Source organism: Phyllostomus hastatus, unplaced genomic scaffold (assembly GCF_019186645.2).
Source record: "Phyllostomus hastatus isolate PE091 unplaced genomic scaffold, TTU_PhHast_1.1 phas_contig_40, whole genome shotgun sequence".
NCBI classification, from domain to species: Eukaryota; Metazoa; Chordata; class Mammalia; order Chiroptera; family Phyllostomidae; genus Phyllostomus; species Phyllostomus hastatus.
In genome coordinates this window covers 75,490,258-75,514,375 of record NW_025333872.1, presented here as the reverse complement: position 1 = coordinate 75,514,375, position 24,118 = coordinate 75,490,258, and the positions used below count along the sequence as shown (strand labels likewise).

Genomic DNA, 24,118 nt, shown 5'->3' with positions numbered 1-24,118 from the left:
GTGCTTCGTAGGTGCTGTCTTCACCAAGAAGGCTGCCCTGAAGCTTCCTGTAGCATCACTCCTGCCTCTCAACTAAGCCAGGTGTTCTTTTGGGTGCCCCCAAATATCCTATGCTTAACTTGATCAACATCATGTCATGTCAGATTATGCACACACCTTTTTGGAGGCAGAAAGCCCTTCGAGTGCTGGAACTGCCCCCACCATGTAACGTTTTCAAGTGCCTACTACATACCACGTATATATTCTCTGCTAAATGGTATGAAGATTAACAAGTCTACACCCTCTTCATGAAGAATCTAATGGGGGAGAAACACAGATAGAACATAGAATACACATTTTGCTGTGGGAATACTAAGGAGCTGTACTTAGCCTAATTTGGGGATCCAGGGAGCTTTCTGGAGACATGCTATATAGGCTTATGTTATTACCTAGGTAAAAAAGAGTGGGATGGAACTTTAGTTAGAGGGGAGAGCATGATCAAAGGTGTGGATACGTGAGAGAACAAGAGAACAAGTTGCAGGGAAGAGCAAGCAGTGCCGTGTTACCAATCCATGACATGAGGAATGAAGACTGGTGGGAGATGAGCCTGGAGGCAAGATCATAGCTTGCAGGATCTTACCTCTCATTCCTAAGATTTAGACTTTATCCTGTCAGTGATATTCTTTTGTTGGAAGGTGTTCAGCAAGGGAATGATGTGGTCATACCCACTTTTGAGTAGATCATTTTGGCTTCACTGTGGATGATGGAACTAAGGACAAAAAGATTGGTTTGGTTAGTATTAAAATAGTCCTATTAGGACCTGGACCAAGATTATGTGACTAGGAATAAAAGCAGCGTGTGGAGTAAAAAAATAGTTAGGAAAATGAACTTAGTAGCTAGCTAGTTTGATATGGAAGAGAAAAGCAGGATGAAGGGTATAGAATGTGCCAGATTTCTGGGAAAAGCGGCCAGGTGAATGTGGTGGCTGACAGCTCAGAATGCAAAGGGGAAAAGCAGACTGGAGAGCAGCGGGGAAATGCTCAGTTCTGCTCTGGCCATGCTAGTTTGGGAGTGCTCGTGAGACATGCAGCTGGTGCTGTCCAACAGGCTGGTGAATGTTTGGTTCTGATGCTTTTGGTCTTTCAGTTAGGCAATTGTCAGCAGTAAAAATAATAATTTTGCCTTTTCCATTTCAAAGTATTCCTTGTTTTGTTACCTTCTCTTATTTTATTGACTAGCATTTCAAGAATGCTTTTAAATCATAGTGGTAATAGCATTCATTCTTGCCTTTAAAATTTTTTTCAATTATAGTTAACATATAATATTATATTAGTTACAGATATACACTCTAGTGATTCAATATTATAACACTTACTAAGTGAACATCCCAGTAAATCTCATACACATCTGACACTGATATAGCTATTAGAATATCATTGACTATATTCCCTATGCTGTATTTTACATCCCCATGACTATTCCATAGTGACTAATTTGTACTTTTTTTTTAAAAGTTGAGTGTCATTTCTTTTTTTTTAAAGATTTTATTTATTTATTTTTAGAGAGGGTAGGGAGGGAGAAAGAGAGAGAGAGAAACATCAATGTGCGGTTGCTGGGGGCCGTGACCTGCAACTCAGGTATGTGGCCTGACTGGGAATCGAAACTGGGACACTTTGGTTCGCAGCCTGAGCTCAATCCACTGAGCTATGCCAGCTAGGGCTAATTTGTACTTTTTGTACCATACATACATTTTACTTTTTTCACTCATCCACTCCACCCCCTACCATCTGACAACTGTGAAAATGTTCTCTACTATGAGTCAGTTTCTGTTCTACTTGTTTGTTTATTTTGGTTTTTTAGATTCAATTGTTGATATATATGTATTTATTGCTATTTATTCTTCATATTTTTTATATTTTTCTTCTTTTTCCTAAAGAAGATCCTTTAACACTTCATGTAATACTTGTTTGGTGGTAAAATACACCTTTAGCTTTTTTTTTTTTTTTTTTTTGTCTGGGAAGCTTCCATTATATCCTTCTATTCCAAAGGACAGCTTTGCACCCAGGCTGGTGTGACTCAGTGAACTGAGTACCAGCCTGTGAGCTAAAAGGTTGGTGTTTTGATTCCCAGTCAGGACACATGACTGTGTTGTAGGACAGGTCCCCAGCTGGGGGCATGTGAGAGGCAACAGATCAATGTATCTCTTGCACATTGCTGTTTTTCTCCCTCTCTTTCTCCTTCCCTTTCCCTCTCTCTAAAAGTAAATCGATAAAATCTTTAAAACTAATGATAGCTTTTCTGAATATTGTAATTTTGGTGTAGGTCCTTGCTCTTCATCACTTTGAATATTTCTTGACAGTTTCTAGCCTGCACAGTTTCTGTTGAGAAATCAGCTGATAGTCTTATGGGAGCTCCCTTGTTGGTAATTAACTGCTTTTCTCCTGCTGCCTTTAACATTCTCTTTTTGTCTTTAAGCTTTTGCATTTTAATTATGTGTCTTTGTGTGGTCTCTTTGAGTTCATCTTATTTAGGACTCTCTACATCCCTAGACTTCTATGTCTACTTCCCTACCCGGTTAGGGGAGTTTTCTTTCCTTATTTTTTCAAACAAGTTATCAATTTCTAGCTTTCTCTCTCTTCTCCTTTCCAGTACCTCAATGATGTGAATGTTGGTATACTTGAAGTTGTCTCAGAGGCTCCTTACACTATCCTCATTTTTTTGGATTCTTTTTTACCTTTGCTGTTCTGATTGGGTGTTTTTTCTTCCTTATATTCCAAATTGCTGATTTGTTTCTCAGCTTTATCTACTCTCTTGTTGATTCTCTATAAATTATTCTTCATTTTAGTTAATGTGTCCATTTCTGAATGGTTCTTTTATTATGGTTACCATGTCATTTTTTATGATGTGGAAGTTCTCTCTAAGTTCATTTACTATTCTAAATTCATTGAGCATCCTTATAACCATTGTTTTGAACTCTGTATCTAGTAGATTGCTTATCACTATTTTGTTTAATTCTTATTCTGGAGTTTTTTTCTGTTCTTTCATTTGGGACACATTTATTTGTCTCTTTATTTTGACTTCCCTGTGTTTGTTTCTATGTATTAGGTAAAGCTGTTATGTCTCCTGGGCTTGGTAGAGTGACCTAATGTAGTAGGTCCAATGTAGAGTCCAATGGCACCACCTCCCCATTCACCCGAGCTGGACACTGCAGATGTGCCATCCCAGCCCCGCTGTGTGGGCTATGTACACCATGTTGTTGTAGCTGAGCCCTGATTGTTGTCGGCACATCAATAGAAAGGATTTATTCCTAGTCTGATTGGTTGCAGGGACTGACTGTGACCATCATGGAGAATTAGCTGTGCAGGGGCACACCTCCTAGAGCAGGACTTACATAAGCAGAGCAGATTCTGCTGCCTGCTGAATCTACCTCTTGACTATGTCACTTGTATAGGTGCTTGGGTGGTGCTTTGACATAGTCTGAAGTTGTCCATTGGGGTGTGCTGGCTCTTGGACTTCTGAGAGGTGCAAGCCAAGGTCAGCTGCTGCCTGTGTTCTGCCCAGAGCAACTTGGCATGAGCTACACAGCAATATGTAGATACCTTCTAACTGTGCTTGGCTTGGACGTGCCCAGGAGAGGCCAAGCTGCAAACCAAGGCTGGCTTCTAATAGTGCCAAGTCTGGGGCCACTTAGGGAGAGGTATGGGGCACACTGAGTCAGATGCTGCATGTTTGAGAGATTTAGTAAAGCCTGAAGCATGGTTCAAGACAAGCCATTCTCCTGTAAAAGCCACTGGAAACAGCTTGGCCTTGAAGTTGGGTGGGGCAGGTTTTCAGGGAGTCATTAGAATGGGGCAATCAGTAATAGGTTGATGGAGACTCAAATGTAGCTCTCACCTGCTGGCTCTGTGGAAGAAGGGCTCCGAAAAGGAACAATGGCCTCTGCCAGTACTTCTGTCTGGAAAAAAGCTGTTCCTCTAGCTCTTACCCTGATACCAATCAGTTCAGTTCCTCCCAATATGCACTGGTGCTTTTTGAACTGCAGCCCTAGTGCTGGAGGTTAGAATGAGTGAGCCCCTCATTGATTATTAAAGACAGATTTTCATTGCATCCTTGCTTTTGTAAGAGCTATATTCCACTTTCCTCATAGTCAATCTTATAGCTTTAATAGCCACAGACTTTGATAGAATGCAAGGTGAGGGCTAAAGTAGAAGTATATGATTAATAATAAAGCATATACACTTCCTGGAACAAACACTAAATTTAGTTTATTGTATCTGTTGACGTGGAATGGAGAATAAAAGTTTTCCTTGAGATATTGGTAGAAGACTGTCACCATAAAGAGTGAGAAAATTTCAGACTTAGGAGGTAAATTTAGAAGTATCAATGAAAATTTGTCAACAAAAGAGTAAGCTCTTTAAATATTTCTATCTGAAAATCATTTCCTTATGGTGGTCCAGCCACTGAAATATAGCAAGAGTGCTTATCAGGGTAAATAACTATTTAGCCACCAAACCTTCTAGAAACTTTGAACTCCTGCCAGAGCAAGTAAGGCTCACCTGTTAATATAATGGTAGATTATCTGATAAATAGTTAATGTTTGGGCAATGTGCTTTGTAGACATGTTGATTGGATAAACTTTGAATTGAGTTATAAAAATATGAGTATGACAGAATACTGTTTTAATAGATTACAATGTTGATTTAACTAAAATTGTGAACCAACTGATTTTTTTCTTCATTTTTATGATATAATGTTATCTTGCTCTATCAAAGACAATTAACTGAGGGTTTATTTACTATCACAAAACTAATTGAATAAAAATTAATTGAAAGCCTGTCATTGTGTATATTGAGTTCTAGCTGCAGAGATGGATTATAAAAGCATTGTAGCAAGAAAATAGAATATGACAGTCTGAAAAAATGTGCCTAAGTATACATGTAATTTAGTTTTAGTTGAAATAAATAGGTAAAAGTTATCTTCAAAGATTGTTGATAAAAATATACTATAATAATTTCAGTGATTACAACAATTACAAATACTAATTTTAAAAATGTTAAAAATGCTATTAATGTGTTATCTATTTGTCTAGCTTATAATTAATAAGATTCTCCTAGCCACCTATGCATAGGTGGATAAGTCAAGTTCTCACTAATGTAGATATCTTACTCTTTCCTGTCTCCAGCCATTTGGAGGGTGTGTGGAGGAAATCAGCTACAAAGAGGGAAAACACTTCATTTTAACATTTTCCCCCCAAGTGTTTGGTAGTCATTTGGAACTCCAGAGACAGACAAATCTAGAATCAAATTCCACTCTGCTCCTCAGTTGTAACTTAGCATCTAATTGTCAGTTTCTTTCTTTTCAAAGCAATGATAAAAATAGTATCTGTTATTTAGAGTTCTTATGTGAATAAACATAAGAGAGATTTTATGTAATGCCTTCAGCTCAGTGGCTGGTTACAAGTTTAATAAAAGTTGTTCCTCCTCCCCCTTCCTCTTCCTCTTCCTCCTTCTCCTCCCACATTCGATTCTCTTCTTTCTTTTCTGCATTCATTTCTCCTCTTTCCCTTCCCCTTTCTCCTTATTATTTCTCTTTATTTTTGTTGGCGGTAACCCAGCATAAGCTGTGTTCACACAAGCCATGTATTCAGGTTCTGTCTTCATGAGTTCCTAAGATGCAAGACAAGTTTCTGAGCAGCACACTGGGAGACCCACTGTCACAAATCATTGCCACAGTTTATCCCCACCTCCCCCTCCCATGGGCATGGAAGAATGGTGAGAGGAATGACGTTACTTCTCCCTGGCTCTCTCCATTCCAGGGCACTTGGAAGGAGGGAGAAGGGAGGAGAGATATAGTATGAAAGCCCAAATCCTACAACACAAAAATGTGCAGAACTCTGTCCCCTCTGGATCTCTGTGAATACATCACTTGGGTCAGAGATTCAAGTTCAATAAGAAATTAACATTCAAGGTGTAATGTCTTAGGGTGAGTTCAGAAAGAGAAAATATTCTTCTTGAAATTTATTAGCTGAATACTTTGTTTCCTTCTATTTTTCTATTTGTGGTAGCCAAAGAATAAATCTATAAAATTCCTCTAAAGCCTTCCCTATACTATTCATGAAAATATTCACAATTGGTAGCATCAGGATGATTTCATTTATCTGATAATCAATTCTCTGAAAGAAGTTTTATGAGACTTGATAATATTTGGTCTGTCCCAGGACTCTGAACTGAACACGATTTTTGAATTTCCTTCATAACCTTCAAACTATTATTTGTTTCCATCACTATTATTTATTGAGTTTATAAGTTCTAGGGGTGTGTTGAGCCTTTTTCATATAAATGCTCCAAATGTGCTAAAATATTTATTTGTTTATTTATTTATTTATTCTCACCCAAGGACTTTTTTTTTTTCACTGTTTCTAGAGAGATAGGAAGGAGGTGGGGGGAGAGAGAGGGAGGGAGGGAGATATCAGTATAAGAGATACACATGGCTTGGTTGCCTTCAATATGGTCCTAACCAGGGATCAAACCTACAACCTAGGTATGTACACTGACTGGGAGTCAAACTGACAGTCCTTCAGTTTACAGGATGGTGCTCCAACCAGCTAAGCCACACCTGCCACGGTGACATGATATAAGTGCTCCAGATACAACATTCAGATCTGACTTAGCGATCTTCAAGAAGTGCTGTTCCATTCCAGGCCCACGGACAGCTTCCTGTGTTTTGCAAGGCTGATACTGAGAGGCATCCTTGTCATGTTCTGCATTGATATGCTCTCTGCTAATCACGGTTGTTATTTGTGCTGAACTGTATTCTAGATTAAGTTTTTAAAGAAAATATAATTTACTACTCTTTCTTGTCAAGAGATAGATTATATAAAACTGAACTTTTTTAGAGGGGGTGTAATCCGTGCATGATTCTCCATACTTCAAGTTCAGAAACTCGGTTGTCTGAATTCCACCAGAAGTGACCAGCAATGGCAAATTGAGCCACTTTGACTAAACTTGCTGGAGAGAGTTTATAAACCGGAGTGGGTAGAGTTGTTTATACCATGGGAGAGCTAAAATGTCAGAACAGTGAGATGGAACCTCAGTGTTTGGCCTGACTTTGCTTCCTGGCTTTGCTACTTGCTGTTGTGAGAGCAAATCCCTCATGTGCCTTGAGTATCAGTCTGTGTTTCCAAGTCTCAGGGTTGGCATGAAGATTAAACATGACAGCACAGTGCAGCTCTGCCATATGGGAGGTGCTTCGAAAGTGATTGATTGCTTATTACTAAGCCAGCTGGACATCTGCTTCAGAACAGCTGTAGCTTCATGATATAAAACTTGCTGAGGAAATCCACATAATATATATAGTTCTATTTGCTAAAGTCATTTAAAGATTAGAGTAAAGGAATATATTCTCTTAGGAGTACTTTCCAGAAGGCCATACTAATGTGCTGTATCAACATTTCCCACAGTAGGAAGGTGACGCCCAACTGACCACATGCACATCCGTGTCAGGAAACACTCAGTCCCACAAAACATCTGAGCTATACCACAGTCTTAGGGGCTCAGAACCACACCCTTTACACCAAGACCTTTTTCTCACCTACCCCAAATTCCGCAAGTCAAGACATTCTTTAATGTCTTGGTATAAGACATTAAAACATGGTATTGAACACCTGATTTACTTAAGTCCTTTTCATGGCAAGTATCTCTAAGCATGGGCATGATCATTTGCTTTGTTGTTGAAATACTGGAGCCACAATCATTTACTCTATGTTTCTAAGATGGAAAGAAGTGGGAGGGCATCTGAGAGAAAGGAGAAGTGAAGAGCTGTCAGGCAAAATTCCTGATCCCATCACCCTCAATCTCCCAGAGCCTGTGCCCCCTCAAACGCCTCTCCTTTGGTCTTCGCTCTTCCTCTACATCTAGTCTGCCCGAGTGGTGACAAGTTCTTTCACATCTGTTCTAATTAGACTATCGGGTGTTTCTGTTGGAAAATATAGTGAAAAACAAAATCTCCTCTCAACCCAGAAAACCACTCCCATTAAGGGAGACAAAAAAGAAAAGTTTTATCTTTGAATAAGTATTGAACCAGAATATGATGCACTTCACAGGCAATCTGCTAAGATATTGCAAAGATTAAAAAGCAAACCAACTCTCACCGTTTTATATAGACAAGCAGATACAACCTATTCCACACATTGTGAAAGTTAATTGTGTGTATTGTATTAACTTGACTATGCCATGGGGTATTCAGATGTTTGGCCAAAATTATTCTGGGTGTTTCTATGTGAATATTTTGGTTGAGATTTCACATTGAAATTGATAAACTGAGTAAAGCAGATTGCCCCCAATTGTGAGTAGGCTTCATCCAATCCGTCCAGGGAATGAACTTACAAAAAGGCTAACCATCCCCAAGTGAGAGGGAATCCCACCTGCCTGCCTGCCTGACTGCTTTTGAATTGGAGCATTGTTTTTTTTTTTCCTGTCTTTAAATTCAAGCTGAATCACTGGCTTTTCTTGGGTCTTGAATTTGCTGTCCTTTAGACTGTAGACCTAGCCCACCCTACAGATGCTGGGATTTGTTAACCTCCATAATCATGTGAGTCAACTCCCTATAATAAATCTCCTTCTTTCTCTATACACAGCCTGTCGGTTCTGTTTTCCCAGAGAAGGCTGACTCACACATACACGTTCTCAAGGTAAATAATGACTAGTTTTCAAGTAAGACAACTGACACCACCATTTGTCTCACACAGTTCATCCTAAACTCACTTGGTTAAATACATTTTTAGGTTAAAAGAAACAACTCATCATAAAATGAAAAGATTGACTTGCAGTGTAGTTTTGTAATGAAAATAAGTGGAGCTTTGGGAATTCCACATGAATGCAATACTTTGACTTAAAAAGCTTTAAAAAAAGAACCATTAATTTAATCAGTAATTCAACATCAATCAACAAGTACATATTGAGCATTTATGCTTTGCAGGCACTGTTTCTGATGATAAAACAACAATGAACAAAGCAGACAAGAGAGATCTCTGATTTCCTACAACTCCAATACAGAAGGCATGCTTGCTTGCAAAGAAAATTAATTTTTAAAAAGTGACAGTTATTTTTATGATTCAGGCACACAGTTAACTAATTTTCAGAAAGATGAATGCTATTTTCTACATACTGTTAATAAGCAGTGAACCAACTTTAACATCCAGGAATTTCTGGAGCAGGAGTTATATTCACCTAGTAAAAGGTCAACTTCACTCAGTAAAGTGAATTTTTATTCTATGCTTGTTTTGGTTTTTGCTATTGCAGCTTTTGTTAACAGCTATTTAGACCACAGGTGACCCGCTAGCTGTGTGTGCCAGTGTTTCTCTTCTGGCAGTGTTACTCCACAGCAGGAGAATGGAGTGATAGGTCTCAAGGGCTTGTTTCAGAAATACAGTTACTCCAGGTAGTTGCTGTCACAAAATGCTATGTAGCAAACTACCCCAAAACTTAGTGTCTTAGAATAATAGCAACTGCTGCTCACGAATCTGCAGGGTCAGCTCGGATGGCTGCATGTCCCTGTGCCCCAGTCTGCTCCACAGGTCTGTCAAGCGCTTTGGACAAGTGGCCATCACGGGGTATGCTCTCATGAGGATGGCTCAGAGGATGGTCGTAAACATGGGAGTCCTCCTCCTGACTAGGCTTGGAAATGGCACCCTTATGTTTCCGTCTACATTCTTTTGGCCAAAACAAGCCAAATGCAAAGTTCAAGTTCAAAGGACGGGGAAATACCTCCCACTCCCAATGGAGTAAAGACAAAGGTAGAAATGCTAGGACAGTGAGGAATTGGAACCAATAATTAATCTATCATAATTATGATTTAGTGTGAAAGAACGAGAAATAGGTATAAATAGATGAGAAACTACATTGGTTGAACCATCTGTTTTTTTGTATTGAAGGCCCTGGCTCTATGTATAAGAGGGTCATTTTGGAAAAGTTGTGTATATAGGAATTTAAAAAACTGATGGGCTACATATGTGGGATCGTATAACCTCTACAACAGTGTTTTCCTCATTGTGATTAGTAACATTACAGGGTGTAAATCCCACTCATTAAAAAAATAAAATAGAATAAAATAGAAAATAGAGTGAATTAATTAAATGAGGTAAGGGTATTTTTAATGAAAGCATTTACTTCTGTTATGGATGCCTATCTACATGTATATTGGTCCTAATATAAAATATATTTTGTCTTAGTGGTTAAAAAAAGTTTGAAAGTCACTGCTTCAAATTATTTTTTAACTATAAGATATTGTGGAGTCTAGGACATTGTCCATTTTAGAAATAGTCCTGAGGTGGTATACGTTATCTGTTTTGAAAATGAGTTGATTTTTTTTAGTGCTAGTATTTCCTTTGTAAGGATGTCTAACACAGGAGTATTTTCCTTTCAAACCAATCAACAATCAAAGCAGTTTTAATGGACGTGTGCTTTCCTTTCTGTGTTGTTTACACCCATGACTGTGGTTACTGGTGACCCATGCTTGGGCTTATTTTTAAAGTAATGGTAATATTTACCTTCTCCATTTAGCTTGCTCAGTGCTAACTTCCTGATGCCAGTTTGGAATAAAAGCACCTCCCAGTTATATTTCTAAACAATATACTGTTACCTTGTCTCAGAAAGATTTATTATCAGCTTATCTTTTTCAGATTTTAACGTCTGCGTCATCCTGCCACTGTTAACTGGGGCCTATGGGAGAGCAGCCGCGGCTGTAGCCAGCAGAAGCTGTGAGGTCTCCTGGCGAAGGCAGTGTTTCCGCTGCGGCTCATCCTCCCGCTCTGTTCACTCCTACCCACTCCTACCCACTCCTACCCGAGCAGGTAGGTCTGAATGCCTCCACCGACAGCCACGCCAAACCGCAGAGACTGGCCGGGAGGGCTGGGTGATCTCTTACAGGGAGACTGCTCAAGAGAATACAACTCATCAATGGTTTGGTACTTATTCATACATTAATTTTAGGGCTCTTGAATGCAAAAACTAACAAGGTTTCTGTAACTTTAGTTAGTTAAAATGCACTTTAGTAAGAGAAGCTAACAAATCATTATATATGTTTAAATAGCTTGCTTTACACGTGCTCTTTTAAAATGCTTCCCTTTTATGAAAAGTTCACCTATAGAAAGTTAGGAAATTTGAAAACTTGAAACATTTTTAACACTCCTTTTCTTGTACGTAAAGAAGGAAATTCCATGTTGTATACTTGGCAAGATGTAGCAATATAAAAAGTCACCATGTAGATTTTTACAGGTTTTGAAATTTAAATGTATTGTATTGTTGCTATATGTTAAATTACAGAACTAAAATCTTTTTTAATTTTATTTTAATTGTTTTTCAAGTACAATATTCTATCTTTTACTCCCATCCCAGCCCACCCACCCAGCCGTCCCCACCTCCCTCCCATTACCACCACCCCCCCCAGTTTTTGTCTATGTGTCCTCTATACTTGTTCCTATAAAACCTTCCCTTAAGAACTAAAATCTTATTTGCAAAAATATTATTTGGTAGTAGTAATTCTGGCATATTCCTGAATGGCTTTACACTTTGTGTGTGTGTGTGTGTATGTGGAAGTATACACATGTCATATATTAGATCAACTAACTTAAGAATCTTTCAGTTATAATTTATATCATTGTAATGTATCTTATACAGACTGATATGTTGTATCTTATACAAGTACACATCATAGACACATGTCAGGGGTAGTCTGTTGACCACAATATTTCTGGAGATTATTTTTTCTCTCATCTATTGATCTACAGTGATATATAAGCAAACAAATGGATTTGGCCACATTTCCTGTTTCTTCAGGTTGGAAACTGTTTCCAGCCATGTCTCACCCCTAGAATCATGACCTAACCATTTGGAAATTCTGTTTCCCCTGTACCTTGTCTCTTTCTCTCTTAAAATAAGTATTTTTTAAAAATGTGCTTACCATTTTAATGAAAACTATTGGATAAATTACAAAGATGTAAACATATTTTTGGAATAAAATTATTATGAAGTCCATTTCTAATTTTGTTTCCAAATTTGTAGGGGAGAAGAAAAACAGGATATGGGTTCAGTTCAGCAATTTAGCAAAAGTGTGATTTTAATATGAAGGTAAAAATAGCTCATGTAAAGAATTATACAAGCAAAAGAAGCACAAATAATATAAGTACATTAATAATTATTCATGAACACATTTTTAAGTTTCACTTGAAACTTAATTCATAAACATTTCATTTTATTAAATAATTTTTCTGGGTATGAAAGTGAAGCATTCTCATAGTCAAAAACTTGGAAGATCTATAAATTATAGAGAAGAAAGCAAAACTCACCCATTTATTTCACCACCCAGGAAAAATTATTGCTAAAATTTGGTGCTATATGTCTTCTCTGTTGTTGTCATTTTTTTTTTGAGTTTTAATCACATTGTCTCCAAGTAAATGATATTGAGAAGTTGGAGTATACCATTCCACACCTATTTTCTATGTGTGTGTGTGTGTGCATGCTCCCTCCAGAGAACTTTACAAAATGAAATTTTTAGCTAGGTAGTATGCAATCTAGTTCAGAAGTTTAACTTGTCAACTCCTCACCAACCCTAATAACAACTGGGGGTTAGTGAGATAGTTGAGAATTTGAGTTCCAGGTTAAAATTTAGTGTTTTTTTTCAAAATTTATTATTGCTATTTAAAAATCCGTATTTAACAAGCATTGCATTGTGTCATATTATCTTAATCATTTTGATTTAAACTAAAATCTTAGTTTAGATAATATAATTTACTAATGTTCTTTTTATTCATCTCTTGTAATCTAAAGAAAATGAATTTGATTTAATTTCTTTATTGTTAGAGTATTTCCTGGAGTTTCTCAGAAGGTGGTCATAAATGTGTATTTGTTGTCTTTCTTTTACCTGCATATGATTACTTTTTTGGCTGAATATAAGATTATTGAATTGCCATCCTCTTTCTGTAATTGTTTCTAAGCTCCTTCCAATGACCGCTGGCTTCCAAAATTACGGATGAGAAGTCCTATGCTAACCTGATAATATTGTTTTTAATTTTTTTTTACATTTTAAAAATGTCTTTATTGAGGCATAATTGATATGCAAAGAGCTGCACATATTTAATGTGTACAATCTGATGAGTGGGACACATGCAAACACCACCACCGCGGTCAAGGAACCGCTGCTACCTGTATACCTGTGAGGTTTTCTCCTTTATCTTCAGAATTTAGAACCAGGTTAACTATATGTGCCTACATTTTTCTTGGTCCCAAGAAACACAGAAATGAGCTAATAAAGTCCTCTGTTCATTTGTTCATTCTTTAATCTTTTATTCAGTTTTCAATGTTCTAGACCTTTTCCAGGCCTGGAGGCTATAGCAGTAAATGAAACACTGTAAGTGAAAGGTCATTGTAACACTACCTCTGTTTGTTTCATTTTATCTTACTGTTTTTTCTTTTTTGTTCCACTACCTCCTCTCCTTACCCACTGCCTATAGTGACCCTCAAGAGTGCACCTTTTTATATTAATTCAAATATGTGCGTATTCTGGAAAAAGCTTTGTGATGCTTCTTATACATTCCCTTAACATGCCCCTAACATTCCCACCCCACTGATGTTTACTTGTTTGATTAACACCATGCAAAATATGCTATTTTGCGAATCTTAATTTATCCCATCCTCAGAAAAGCCGAGGAAACAGATTATTTTTCCACATAAGAACACTGCAGCCCCAAGAGGTAGCATGTCAAAGGCTGCAGAATCAGTGAGTGGCCAAACCCAGACTGGAGCAGAGGCAGCTGAGCTCCAAAGGCCCTGCTGTTCAGCCCACAGCTCTAACCTCCCAAGTTCAAAACTGAACTCCTGACTCCCTCCTGCTTCTTGTCTTTCTCCAAGCACCATCTTTTCCTTCTCAGTAAATGGAACCTCCACCCTACACGCTGTTTAAACCAAAAGCCTAGCTATTTCGCTTGACAACTTTCTCCCAACTTATGCTCAGTCTACGGTCAAATCCTGCCTGCTGTATCTCAGCACATATCCCAACTTGACCAGCACGCCCCACAGTCACAGCCACTTCCCCGGCCCCAACCACCATCTTCTCTCACCAGGTTATTGCAGCTTCCTTATCATCACCTCACTTTTGTCCTTGCCCCATGCCTCTGTTCTCAATACAGCAGCCATAGCGAATCTATAAGAACGTATCAGATCATGTGGCTGGGTTCAAAATGCTTTGGTACCTGGCTGGCTAGCTCAGTTGATGGGAGTGTTGTCCTGATATGCCAAGGTTGCAGGTTTGATCCCCAGTCAGGGCACGTATTATACCAGTAACAACCAATTGCAAATAAATAAGTAGAACAACAAAAAACAATGTTTCTCTCTCTCTTCCTTTCTTTCTCTCTCTTTTTAAATTAACACATGAAAATTTAAAATAAATAAAATTTTTACTGTGACCTCTAAAACCGTACGCAGTGCAATCTTGTGCAGCTTCTCTGGTGTCCCCATCTATTTTTTTTCTGTTTTATTCACTCTATTCCAACTACATTGATCTCTGCTGTTTTGCAAACACACCAGGCATGCTCCACCACAGAACCTGTGCACTTGCTGTACCCTGCACTGGATTGCACTTCCTCCAGATGCCCACGAGGTTACCTTGCTTCCCTCAGGTCAAATTCAAAGTCATCTTATTTTAGTCTTTTGTGGAGACATTTTTTCTAACTTCAGTTCTCTCCCCAAGTATTCCCTATCTCTCTTCCCTGCTGTATTTGTTTCCTTAGCAACCACTGCAATCTAATATTTTATTAATTTATCACCTTTATTGACTGAGCTCCACTCCCAACTGGAATGTAAGTTTCACATGGGCAGGAAGTTTGCTGTGTGTGTTCACCACTCTCTCCTCAGCATCTAGTGCCTGACGGGGGAAAGCATTCAGTAAATATTTACTAAAAAAAGATGAGTGAATTTCTATTCCTTTTTGATTTAGCTTAGTGTATGTGGTATTCCTCCTCTTGATTCACAAGAGCAGGGATTCGCTTTTCAGTCACGATTCTTCTCTTTTACAGTCTCTTTATGCATTTTTGAAATACCTGATATCATTTCTTCAAGTTTCTTTTTCTGTGCTCTAATTTGATCTGCTCGGGTAGTTTTACTAAATTGTGTTTAAAGTTCTCATTTTTCTGCCACCCTTTCTAATTGACGTGGCCTCTCTCTGTGATGCTGCTGTATTTTGTTAAAGGGCTTGTAAACTTTTCTTGATGATTCCTACACCAGGGGTGCAGAACTTGTCAGCACCCGTGAAGATCAGGATGTCTGGTTTCTTGGGTGGAAGACTTTCTTTCACAGGCAGGTCTGCTCACAGTGCTTGCTTCCAATTCTTAAGTGGTATGACTTTTCTCAAGCTCAAAAATGTGACCCTTTATCAACTGCATCTCAATTTTAAAACAAAATTTGGCAGAATTATTTTAAACTCAATTCTATGTTTGATTTGCATAAAGCTAATTACTAGTCCTCTTATGGCATAGCTTTCTAATCTTGAGATCCTAGTTCTCATACCTTTCACAAACAATTAATGCTTCTCTGTAAGTAATTACTTTTTCCAAAAAAAGATACATGGGTGGCATATTTTATGAGCACTTGCATATTGTAGACAATCATTAGAGTCACATAAAGATATATTCCCTGCATATAAAATTCTTAGGTTTCCCTGGCTGGCATAGCTCAGTGGATTGAGCGTGGGCTGCAAACCAAAGCATCGAAAGTTCAATTCCCAGTCAGGGCACATGCCTGGGTTGCAGGCCACAGCCCCCAGCAACCGCACATTGATGTTTCTCTCTCTCCTTCTCTTTCTCCCTCCCTTCCCTCTCTAAAAATAAATAAATAAAATCTTTTTTAAAAAGACTCGTCAATATCAGTATTGTTTAAAAAAATTCTTAGGCTTCAAGTTTTTCTCCCCATATCTCTTTATATATACTACTTTGTTAAGGTAAGGGATTCAGTATTTCTGACAAGTTTGAGGTCAGCCTTATTTTTATTCCCTTCAAGATACATTATCTTGGAGTTTTGGATTTGTAGGGAGATACCAAATCATATCTCTTACAAGGTTAAATTCTAGACTGTATTTGTTCTACCAGGCCTCCTACAGTAGATAAGAAAGTGAGATTGCTATGCAGAACAGGAGAACTCAGCAACTTTCAAGTTTCTGTTTCCCCAGAAACACCGATGGGGACACACAGCAGCTGACAACCCTCTCGTGCAGGGTAGGGTCTTGCTAGTTTAGAACATTTAGTCTTGCTACACCCACTGCTCTTTAAATTGAGTCATGGAAAAGACGCCCTTTTAGAAGATCTTATCCTAACAATTATTTTTCAATTTTAGGCCATGATTAAAAGCTTCAGGGTTTCTTGACTCTCGAACCGAATACAGAATCATCAAGTTTCCGGTCCCATCTGTAAGGAGAGAGCAGTTAGGGTCTCTGAACAAATGTGTTCTGCACTTGAGGACTATGCAGTGGATTCACGTCATGTGCATGACTTTCCCCTGGCACACTTTACCTCCTGTATCTCCTTTGTGCATCAGGGATGTGTGACCTTTTTTCAACTCACCTGGCTGCACTGGCTGACAGTGTTTTCTTTATGGTGCTCAGACAGTCACAGATTTGTCAAGAACCATCTGAAGCCTTAAAAGTGTACCAAAAGCTTGACTGCAATAGTTCCTGTAGGACCATACAATTTTTATAATGTTACCTAAACCCAATAGGAAATCATAAAATTGTACATTTTGATTAAAACCAAGTCTAGTTGCAATGTTAGGTCTACAATACTTATAGTTGCCTTCCTCAAATAGATCAGATATTATATAATTTAAAGTTTTTCTTATAAAAGCATAGCCATAGAGAGTTCTAGAGCAAACAATCAAATTCTAAATAATAATGTCCCGTTTTGCTACCTTTAATTTTGCAATAGGTGCTAACTGCAAAGTCACTCTATACAAGAAACACAAAGTCACTTTAAAAAAAATTCAAACAAGCTCACTAGGCATTGAGACTCTGGCTCCTCTCTGGGTGAAGGAGAGTGGTTTCTTCTTAGTTTCCTCTCAGTATCAAGTGGCCCCTGATTTGAATTGCTCAGGATTTCAACGCTCCACATTTTCTGCCTGGGGGCTGCTCTTGCATGTCTATTTATGTGGCTTGTATGTCTGGAGTACCTACACTTGGTGGGAGGATCTGCACTATTGTAACTCTAAACCATTCTACTGTTATTTCCTTGAAAGGCTGCCAGGGGATTTTGATACTTCCCTAAATTTGAGCTGGAGCATAGGTGATTTTCTCCTCCAGGATTTGGGCGTACTGAGAAGTAGCTCATCTAAACCTGTATAACTCCTGCCTCTCCCAGGCTGTATGTACTGGACACCTGGAAGAGCAGCTTGGTCTTCTTTTTTTCCAATTAGCAATAATTGCACCTCAGATAAACCTCATTGGCTATGACACTGCCACTGTGCAAAGCTTGGCAGATGAGTTTTTAAAAGGCTGTGACTTTTGCCTCTCTACACTGTAATGGCCTCTTTTTCAGGGGCACTGTGGGCCTCCTTTTCTTTTGTTTCTTAACTGATGCCCACACCTGATTGTAAACAGAATGAGTTTCTCTTCTGCAGAGCATTTTCTATTAAATATACACTCTGCATCTTCCACAATATTCATTCATGTTCTTTACCTTTTATGAAAAAGTGGTAAAGAGGGAACTAATTCTCTCTTTTTTAGCTGAGAAGGTGTCTTCTTGAGGCAAAAATCTAAAAGTAAACCAAAAAGGAAGGGGAAAAAATAAGAAAGTCCCACTTGTTGAAATACATAGCTTTCCAGAAGCCAGGAATTTATGTCTTTTTTTCTTTTTAATTTTCTTGTATGTCACTAGTCCAACAAGATTGTTTTTCTTAAAAGTGAATTTTACCTAAAATTCTTTATTTATACGTTTACCAGTGAAAATTTCATACCTCAATAATTTCTTTTTTAGTTTTGCACCTAGTCCAAAATGATCTTATAGAATTTGTCCTCTGAATATCAATGGAAAAAATGAGTTAGCTTGCACAAATCGCAGAACTCCGGGTGTGTAGCTCCTTCCTGCCTCGTTTGTAAGAACAGCATGGCCATGAGTGTGTGAGGGGAAAAGGAGTGAAGAACGTGTTTATTGGAAGACAGAGGGTTAAACAGTTGGAAGTCCATTATTGGATCATTTATGTGGAAAAAAATCATTAAGAATTTTGAGAAGTGTGGGTTTGGAAGAAGTGACAGGAGGTCAGTAGCTAGCATCTTGAAGAAACAAAGAGAAGTCTAGTACACTGTTGGTGGGATTGCAGACTGGTACAACCACTATGGGAAACAGTATGGAATTTTCTCAGAAAACTAAAAATGGGTATGCCCTTTGATCCAGCAATTCCACTGCTAGGATTGTATCCTAAGAAGCCTAAAACACCAATCCAAAAGAACCTTTGCACCCCAATGTTCATAGTAGCACAATTTACAATAGCCAAGTGTTGGAAGCAACCTAGATGCCCATCAGTAAATGAATGGATCAAAAATCTGTGGTACATTTACACACTGGAATTCTATGCAGCAGAAAGAAAGAAGGAGCTCCTATCCTTTGCAACAGCATGGATGCAACTGGAAAGTATTATGCTAAGCGAAATAAGCCAGGCAGTGAAAGACAAATACCATATGATCTCACCTTTAACAGGAACCTAAACAACAAAACAAAGAAACAGGCAAAATATAACCAAAGACAATGAAATAAAGAACAGACTGACAGAGTTCAGAGGGGAGAGGAAAGGGAATTTCAGGGGAAAAGGGGAAGGGTTTACAGGAATGAGTATAAAGGACACATGGATAAAAACTAGGGGTGGGTGGAAATGGGAGGGATGAGGGGAGGGCTGGGTGGGTGGGTTGAGGTGGGAGTAAAAGATAGAAAATTGTACTGCAACAACAATTAATATGAAATTTAAAAAAAGAAATAAAGAGAAGTGACATACGAGTCTATAGATGTCTGTAGGTGGAGGAGACAGAGTTTCGAAGCTTGCAGAAGGTGGAGATTAAAAAGGAAGGAAGGACTATGATCTGCAATGGCAGCGAGTATGAGGACACTTACTTTTCCTCCAGGGCCTGTAAAACAGCGATTTTCAACCTTTTTCATCTCATGGCACACATAAACCAATTACTAAAATTCTGCAGCACAACAAAAATACATATTTTTTCTGATCTGATGAAAAAATAGATATTATTTTGATTCATTCATACCAGATGGTTATTGTGGTGGCCGTTGTCATTTTTTGATTTGACAACCTAAGGGATAAAAAAGACAGTGCCCCTGACTAAATAGTCAGGTATTACATGTTTTAAACATTCTTGTGGCATACCTGTTGAAAACCACTGGTATAAAGGGGTTCCAGAGATAAGGAGAGAAACCATCCACCTTAGGAGATGAAGTGTCCTTGGAGGAGAGACACTCTCAGTTAGACCCAAGTGAAGGAAGCACTTAGAAAAGTTTGAGGAAGGAGAATGATGACCACAGGGTCCAAAGGGCACACTTGGAAGGGTTTTGTGAGAAATGGCCCCTTAGGTGATGGGTTCAGAGCAGAGGTTGTATGCGACAGTATGGAGATGAGAGGCTGAGCAATTAGACACGGATGCTTAATGAAACCCGAGACAAAAGGGCATGGTGGGATTAGTGTGGATGGCCTTTCACTGGGACATTGGGAGTGCTCTACCAGCAAGTTCCTATCCTGCTAGGCAGATCTACTTAAAACTATAGCTCCTACCAATGTATTATTAATTCAGATGTCATTTTCAAACATTAGATGATTAGATCATTTGTACAGAATTGTTAGCTTAGCTAGATAATCAATGAAAGATTTATTAATTTTCCATATTACTATTATATGTTCAACTTGGATCATTTGTATACACAGATAATAATCATTTCTAGCTTGCTAAATTCTTAAAGCCAGTAGAAAAGAAACAAAACCACCCTTATGTCATGTTCTTAGTAAGCATTCAACTCATGACGTCATCATAGGGCATTTATTTAAATAAGTAATCTAAAAACAAATTAAAGCATTTAAAATAGATACAGAAATAATGTATAACATTCTTTAAGTTGGGCAGGAAAATTATTCTATCGGAGTGTCATTAATATTAACAATTTCTGACTTACTACATTTAAGGTTCTATATCTCTGAAATCAGGTTATAAAATATGAGGAGGAAGCCTCTGAGTTGATTGGTTTTTTATCTTGGAACCTAACATTATGTGTGGATACGCAAACAACAAGGCATACAAAGTTGTCAAATTACTTTTTTATCTTCTATGGATTTAGTCTTCTAAAATCAGACAAGTGCTTTCCCCCAGCTTCCCATACTTTATTTTCAGACCCTAGTTTCTACTGAGCAAATGAATCTACTCAAGATGATATCATGTAGGAATGGTTTTTTGACTGGTAGTAATTAATTTGCAAACTCTTCTAACAGTGATTAGAGTGTGGTGCTCGATTCCTTTAATATGTGGATGGCATAAGAAAAAGAAAGAAGGAAAAGGGGGAAAGAGTGAGAAAAATATCTAAGTAGAAGATTGCTAACTTAACTGATAGAGTTTAGTTGGGTGCACACTTAAATTTCATGGTAAAATAGTCATCATTCCTTCAGTAAAATTTTAATTATAATTCACATATTGCTCAGTTTAATAACCTAGCTTTAGTCTACTGTTTGTTCTTTTATGAAATGGGCTTGGGTGTCTATTTAAATAAATCTTATGGTTCATTATGAATATGTTTACTCCTGGGAATGGAAGGCAGAAACAGGCTGGAAGAAATGTTTTAGATTTATTAAAGTGTACATTTTAGTTCCTAAATAGTCTGTCTATTCATTCAATTCTACTTTTGGATAAATTTAGATTTCCATGTGGTTTTGGTCTATACTGTCAGCCCAGAGGAAATGGGAAGAGATGAAGAGGAAGGCAAACTCCTAGAATTCTAAGACTTGTTTTATTTTCTAGCATTTTCACAAAATAGTGTCAGGTTGTTCATTGATTGCCAGAAATTTAGATTCTTCCTCCAAATGTCTCTCTATATATACACACACACAGACACATATACCTATATATATACATATATATATAATGGATATATGTCTAGAGTACTATATATATTTCAAAATGTACTGCAAATTCAATAATGTAGCTGGTAATTATAGAGTCCTATAGAAACAAAAGGGACATTTTTAGACTAGGTCCCATGGAGCTTTGACGTTCTTCAATGAGGCATGAGGAGGAAGCCTAGTAGAAGAAGCTATCACTGTTTAACAAAATTTTACTTTCATATGTTTAATAAACTGTGATTGCATGAAAAAAATTAAGGGGTTTTAGAGGTAAAAAAATAGCACTGCAGTGCCATGCTGGAGCCCACACTGAAGCCCAGGCCCCCTGGGCTCCCATCGCTACACTTTCCTCTGGGCCACATCGCTTCCCGCTGTGCACCTCGCTCTGCATGTTTAAAATCCTTAGTGATTTGGACCACAACAGAACACTCAATGAGTAGGTGCCATTTTTCAAGTCATTCTACATTCTGGTATGAAAGTTCAAAGCTCAGTGTTCTTGAAATAATTTATCTGAGTTGATCCTTTTTGCAGTGAAAAAATACTGGGGTAATAACAAAGAAATGGTACTAGTAATTGAGCTATCAGGCCGTATTCCAACTTTAGTGGTTTTATGAACTAAGCCTCAATTTCTTGTCAGAAAAATTATGTCATGTCTTCCTTATAAGGAATAATGTTGGTATCATCAATATTAAAATGTTAAATGAAATAATTCATGGAATATATTTATAAACTGGAAGTAAGGTATGTATGTTTCTTGCTATTACAATCATGTAAAATAAAAAATATTTTTATATGATCAAATGGGGAAGGAGGCATTAGTGGATATCACTTCTGTTGAAGAAGCATATTTAAAATATCTCACTTTTTAAAATTATTTCAATTCTAAACTTCCTTGCTTGTACCTCTCCTTTAGAATATAAGCTTCTCATACAAAGGTTTCCTATGTGCAGACTATTTTCATAGATTAAAGTGTATGAAAAATATTTTTCATTTGACCTCTGACCTACAAAAGTGGCAGTTTTATGTATTTCAACCTATTAATTCAGCTTTTCATTTTCAGCAGTGTATGGCATCAAGTAGTTGTTAAAAATTATTAAACTAAACCATTGAACTCAACTTAGAAACAAAAGCTCTATCCAAAATAATTATTTTTCAGCAAGAATTAATAAGTAAAATGTATTAGAAGTAGAGTCATCAAATAAGCAGTGATTCACTCTTTTTTCTCTTCCAGGTTTCTGGGATAAATATATTGAAATAAAAGATGTAACTTGACTTGGGTTTTGGAGAAAAGTCAACACACAAAGGAAAAAATAAACTGGTGGATAGCCCTCAGGAATGATGTCCTTTTGCCACAATATAGTAAACATTTCCTGTGTGAAAAGCAGCTGGTCGAATGATGTCCGTGCCTCCCTGTATAGCTTAATGGTGCTCATAATTCTGACCACACTGACTGGCAATCTGATAGTTATTATTTCCATATCGCACTTCAAACAACTTCAGACCCCAACTAATTGGCTCATTCATTCCATGGCCACCGTGGACTTTCTGCTGGGGTGCCTGGTCATGCCTTATAGCATGGTAAGATCTGTTGAGCACTGCTGGTATTTTGGAGAAGTCTTCTGTAAAATTCATACCAGTATTGACATTATGCTGAGCTCAGCATCCATTTTCCACTTGTCCTTCATTTCCATTGACCGCTACTATGCTGTGTGTGACCCACTGAGATACAAAACCAAGATCAGTGTCTTGGTTATCTTTGTGATGATATTCATTAGCTGGAGCATCCCTGCCCTTTTTGCATTTGGAATGATCTTTCTGGAGCTAAACTTCAAAGGAGCTGAACAGATGTATTACAAACACATTCATTGTTTAGGAGGTTGCTCCGTCTTCTTTAGCAAACCATCCGGGGTACTGGCCTTTATGACCTCTTTTTACATACCTGGATCTATTATGTTATGTGTCTATTATAGAATCTATTTCATAGCTAAAGGGCAGGCAAAATCAATTAATGATGCCAAACAGAAGCTTCAAATTGGATTGGAAGAGAAAAATGGAATTTCACGAAGCAAAGAAAGAAAAGCTGCAAAGACTTTAGGGATTGTGATGGGAGTTTTCCTGATATGCTGGTGTCCCTTCTTTGTCTGCACGGTCCTCGATCCTTTCCTGAACTATGCTATTCCACACACCTTGAATGATGCACTGATTTGGTTTGGCTACTTGAACTCTACTTTTAACCCAATAGTTTATGCATTTTTCTACCCCTGGTTCAGAAGAGCACTGAAGATGATTGTATTTGGTAAAATTTTCCAGAGAGATTCATCTAGGTATACATTATTTTTAGAACCAAATCCATAGAACTATTATACGTTACCATTTTGCCAAACAGCTGCTGATTATATTTATAAACACTGTGTAAACAACCATATGTACCAACAGCAGAACCTTTTATCAATTATTTGATGTAAAGAATATATAATGAGATATGATGATTATATCTTTCTTCCTACTTGCGATGTAGTAGATACGATCTTTGCTATCCTTACCGTATATGTGAAGTTTTGCAAGTTCAGAATTTACTGTCCTACATCCAAAAAAATAAAACTTTTCCAGCTCTTTCATGAATTGCCATGAAACTGACAGCGGTTCTGCACCAGCTGTTCAGTGGTAGAAACTGTGGGCTGCATTTGGAAATGCAAAGTAGAGTGACCTTGTCCTTTATTTGCTTAAACATGTATTTTTTTTGTAAAAGTAACTAGAAGTACACTTGAATGTTATTTATTAAATAATTATTTATACATACTTTGCTATTTATCACAAATCTTTCTTAATATGTATTCTAATTCTTTTTATGTTTATTTTTAATTTTTTTACTGTTTGTATTCTAATTCTTAAATATCTTGATTTTTATTTTTTTAAAATGGGTATCCCTGATTCTCATACTTGTAGGAAATTTGGAAAATAAAGAAAAACATAAAAATAAAAATATCATTTATAGCTCA

At 37.6% G+C, this 24,118-nt stretch overlaps 2 protein-coding genes, 1 non-coding gene and 1 pseudogene across 3 annotated transcripts in view; 3 read left to right on the top strand and 1 right to left on the bottom strand.

The window, feature by feature from the left end:
• The window catches only part of LOC123821857, a 21,616-nt pseudogene extending 8,587 nt beyond the window's left edge, over positions 1-13,029 (top strand).
• TAAR1 (trace amine associated receptor 1) lies at positions 10,701-24,118 on the top strand. The gene is made up of 2 exons (XM_045842574.1): positions 10,701-10,828; positions 22,351-24,118. The coding sequence occupies exon 2, from the start codon at positions 22,455-22,457 to the stop codon at positions 23,472-23,474; it is 1,020 nt and encodes a 339-aa protein (XP_045698530.1). The 5' UTR covers positions 10,701-10,828; positions 22,351-22,454; the 3' UTR covers positions 23,475-24,118.
• LOC123821310 (trace amine-associated receptor 2) overlaps positions 10,742-24,118 on the top strand; it is a 32,429-nt gene continuing 19,052 nt past the window's right edge. Inside the window, exon 1 of the mRNA XM_045842575.1 lies at positions 10,742-10,828. The gene's annotated coding sequence lies outside the window, so the exon portion shown is untranslated. The remainder of the gene's footprint in view (positions 10,829-24,118) is intronic.
• On the bottom strand, positions 17,346-17,486 carry LOC123822365. The gene has a single exon (XR_006786319.1). It is a non-coding gene; the product is annotated as a U4 spliceosomal RNA (small nuclear RNA).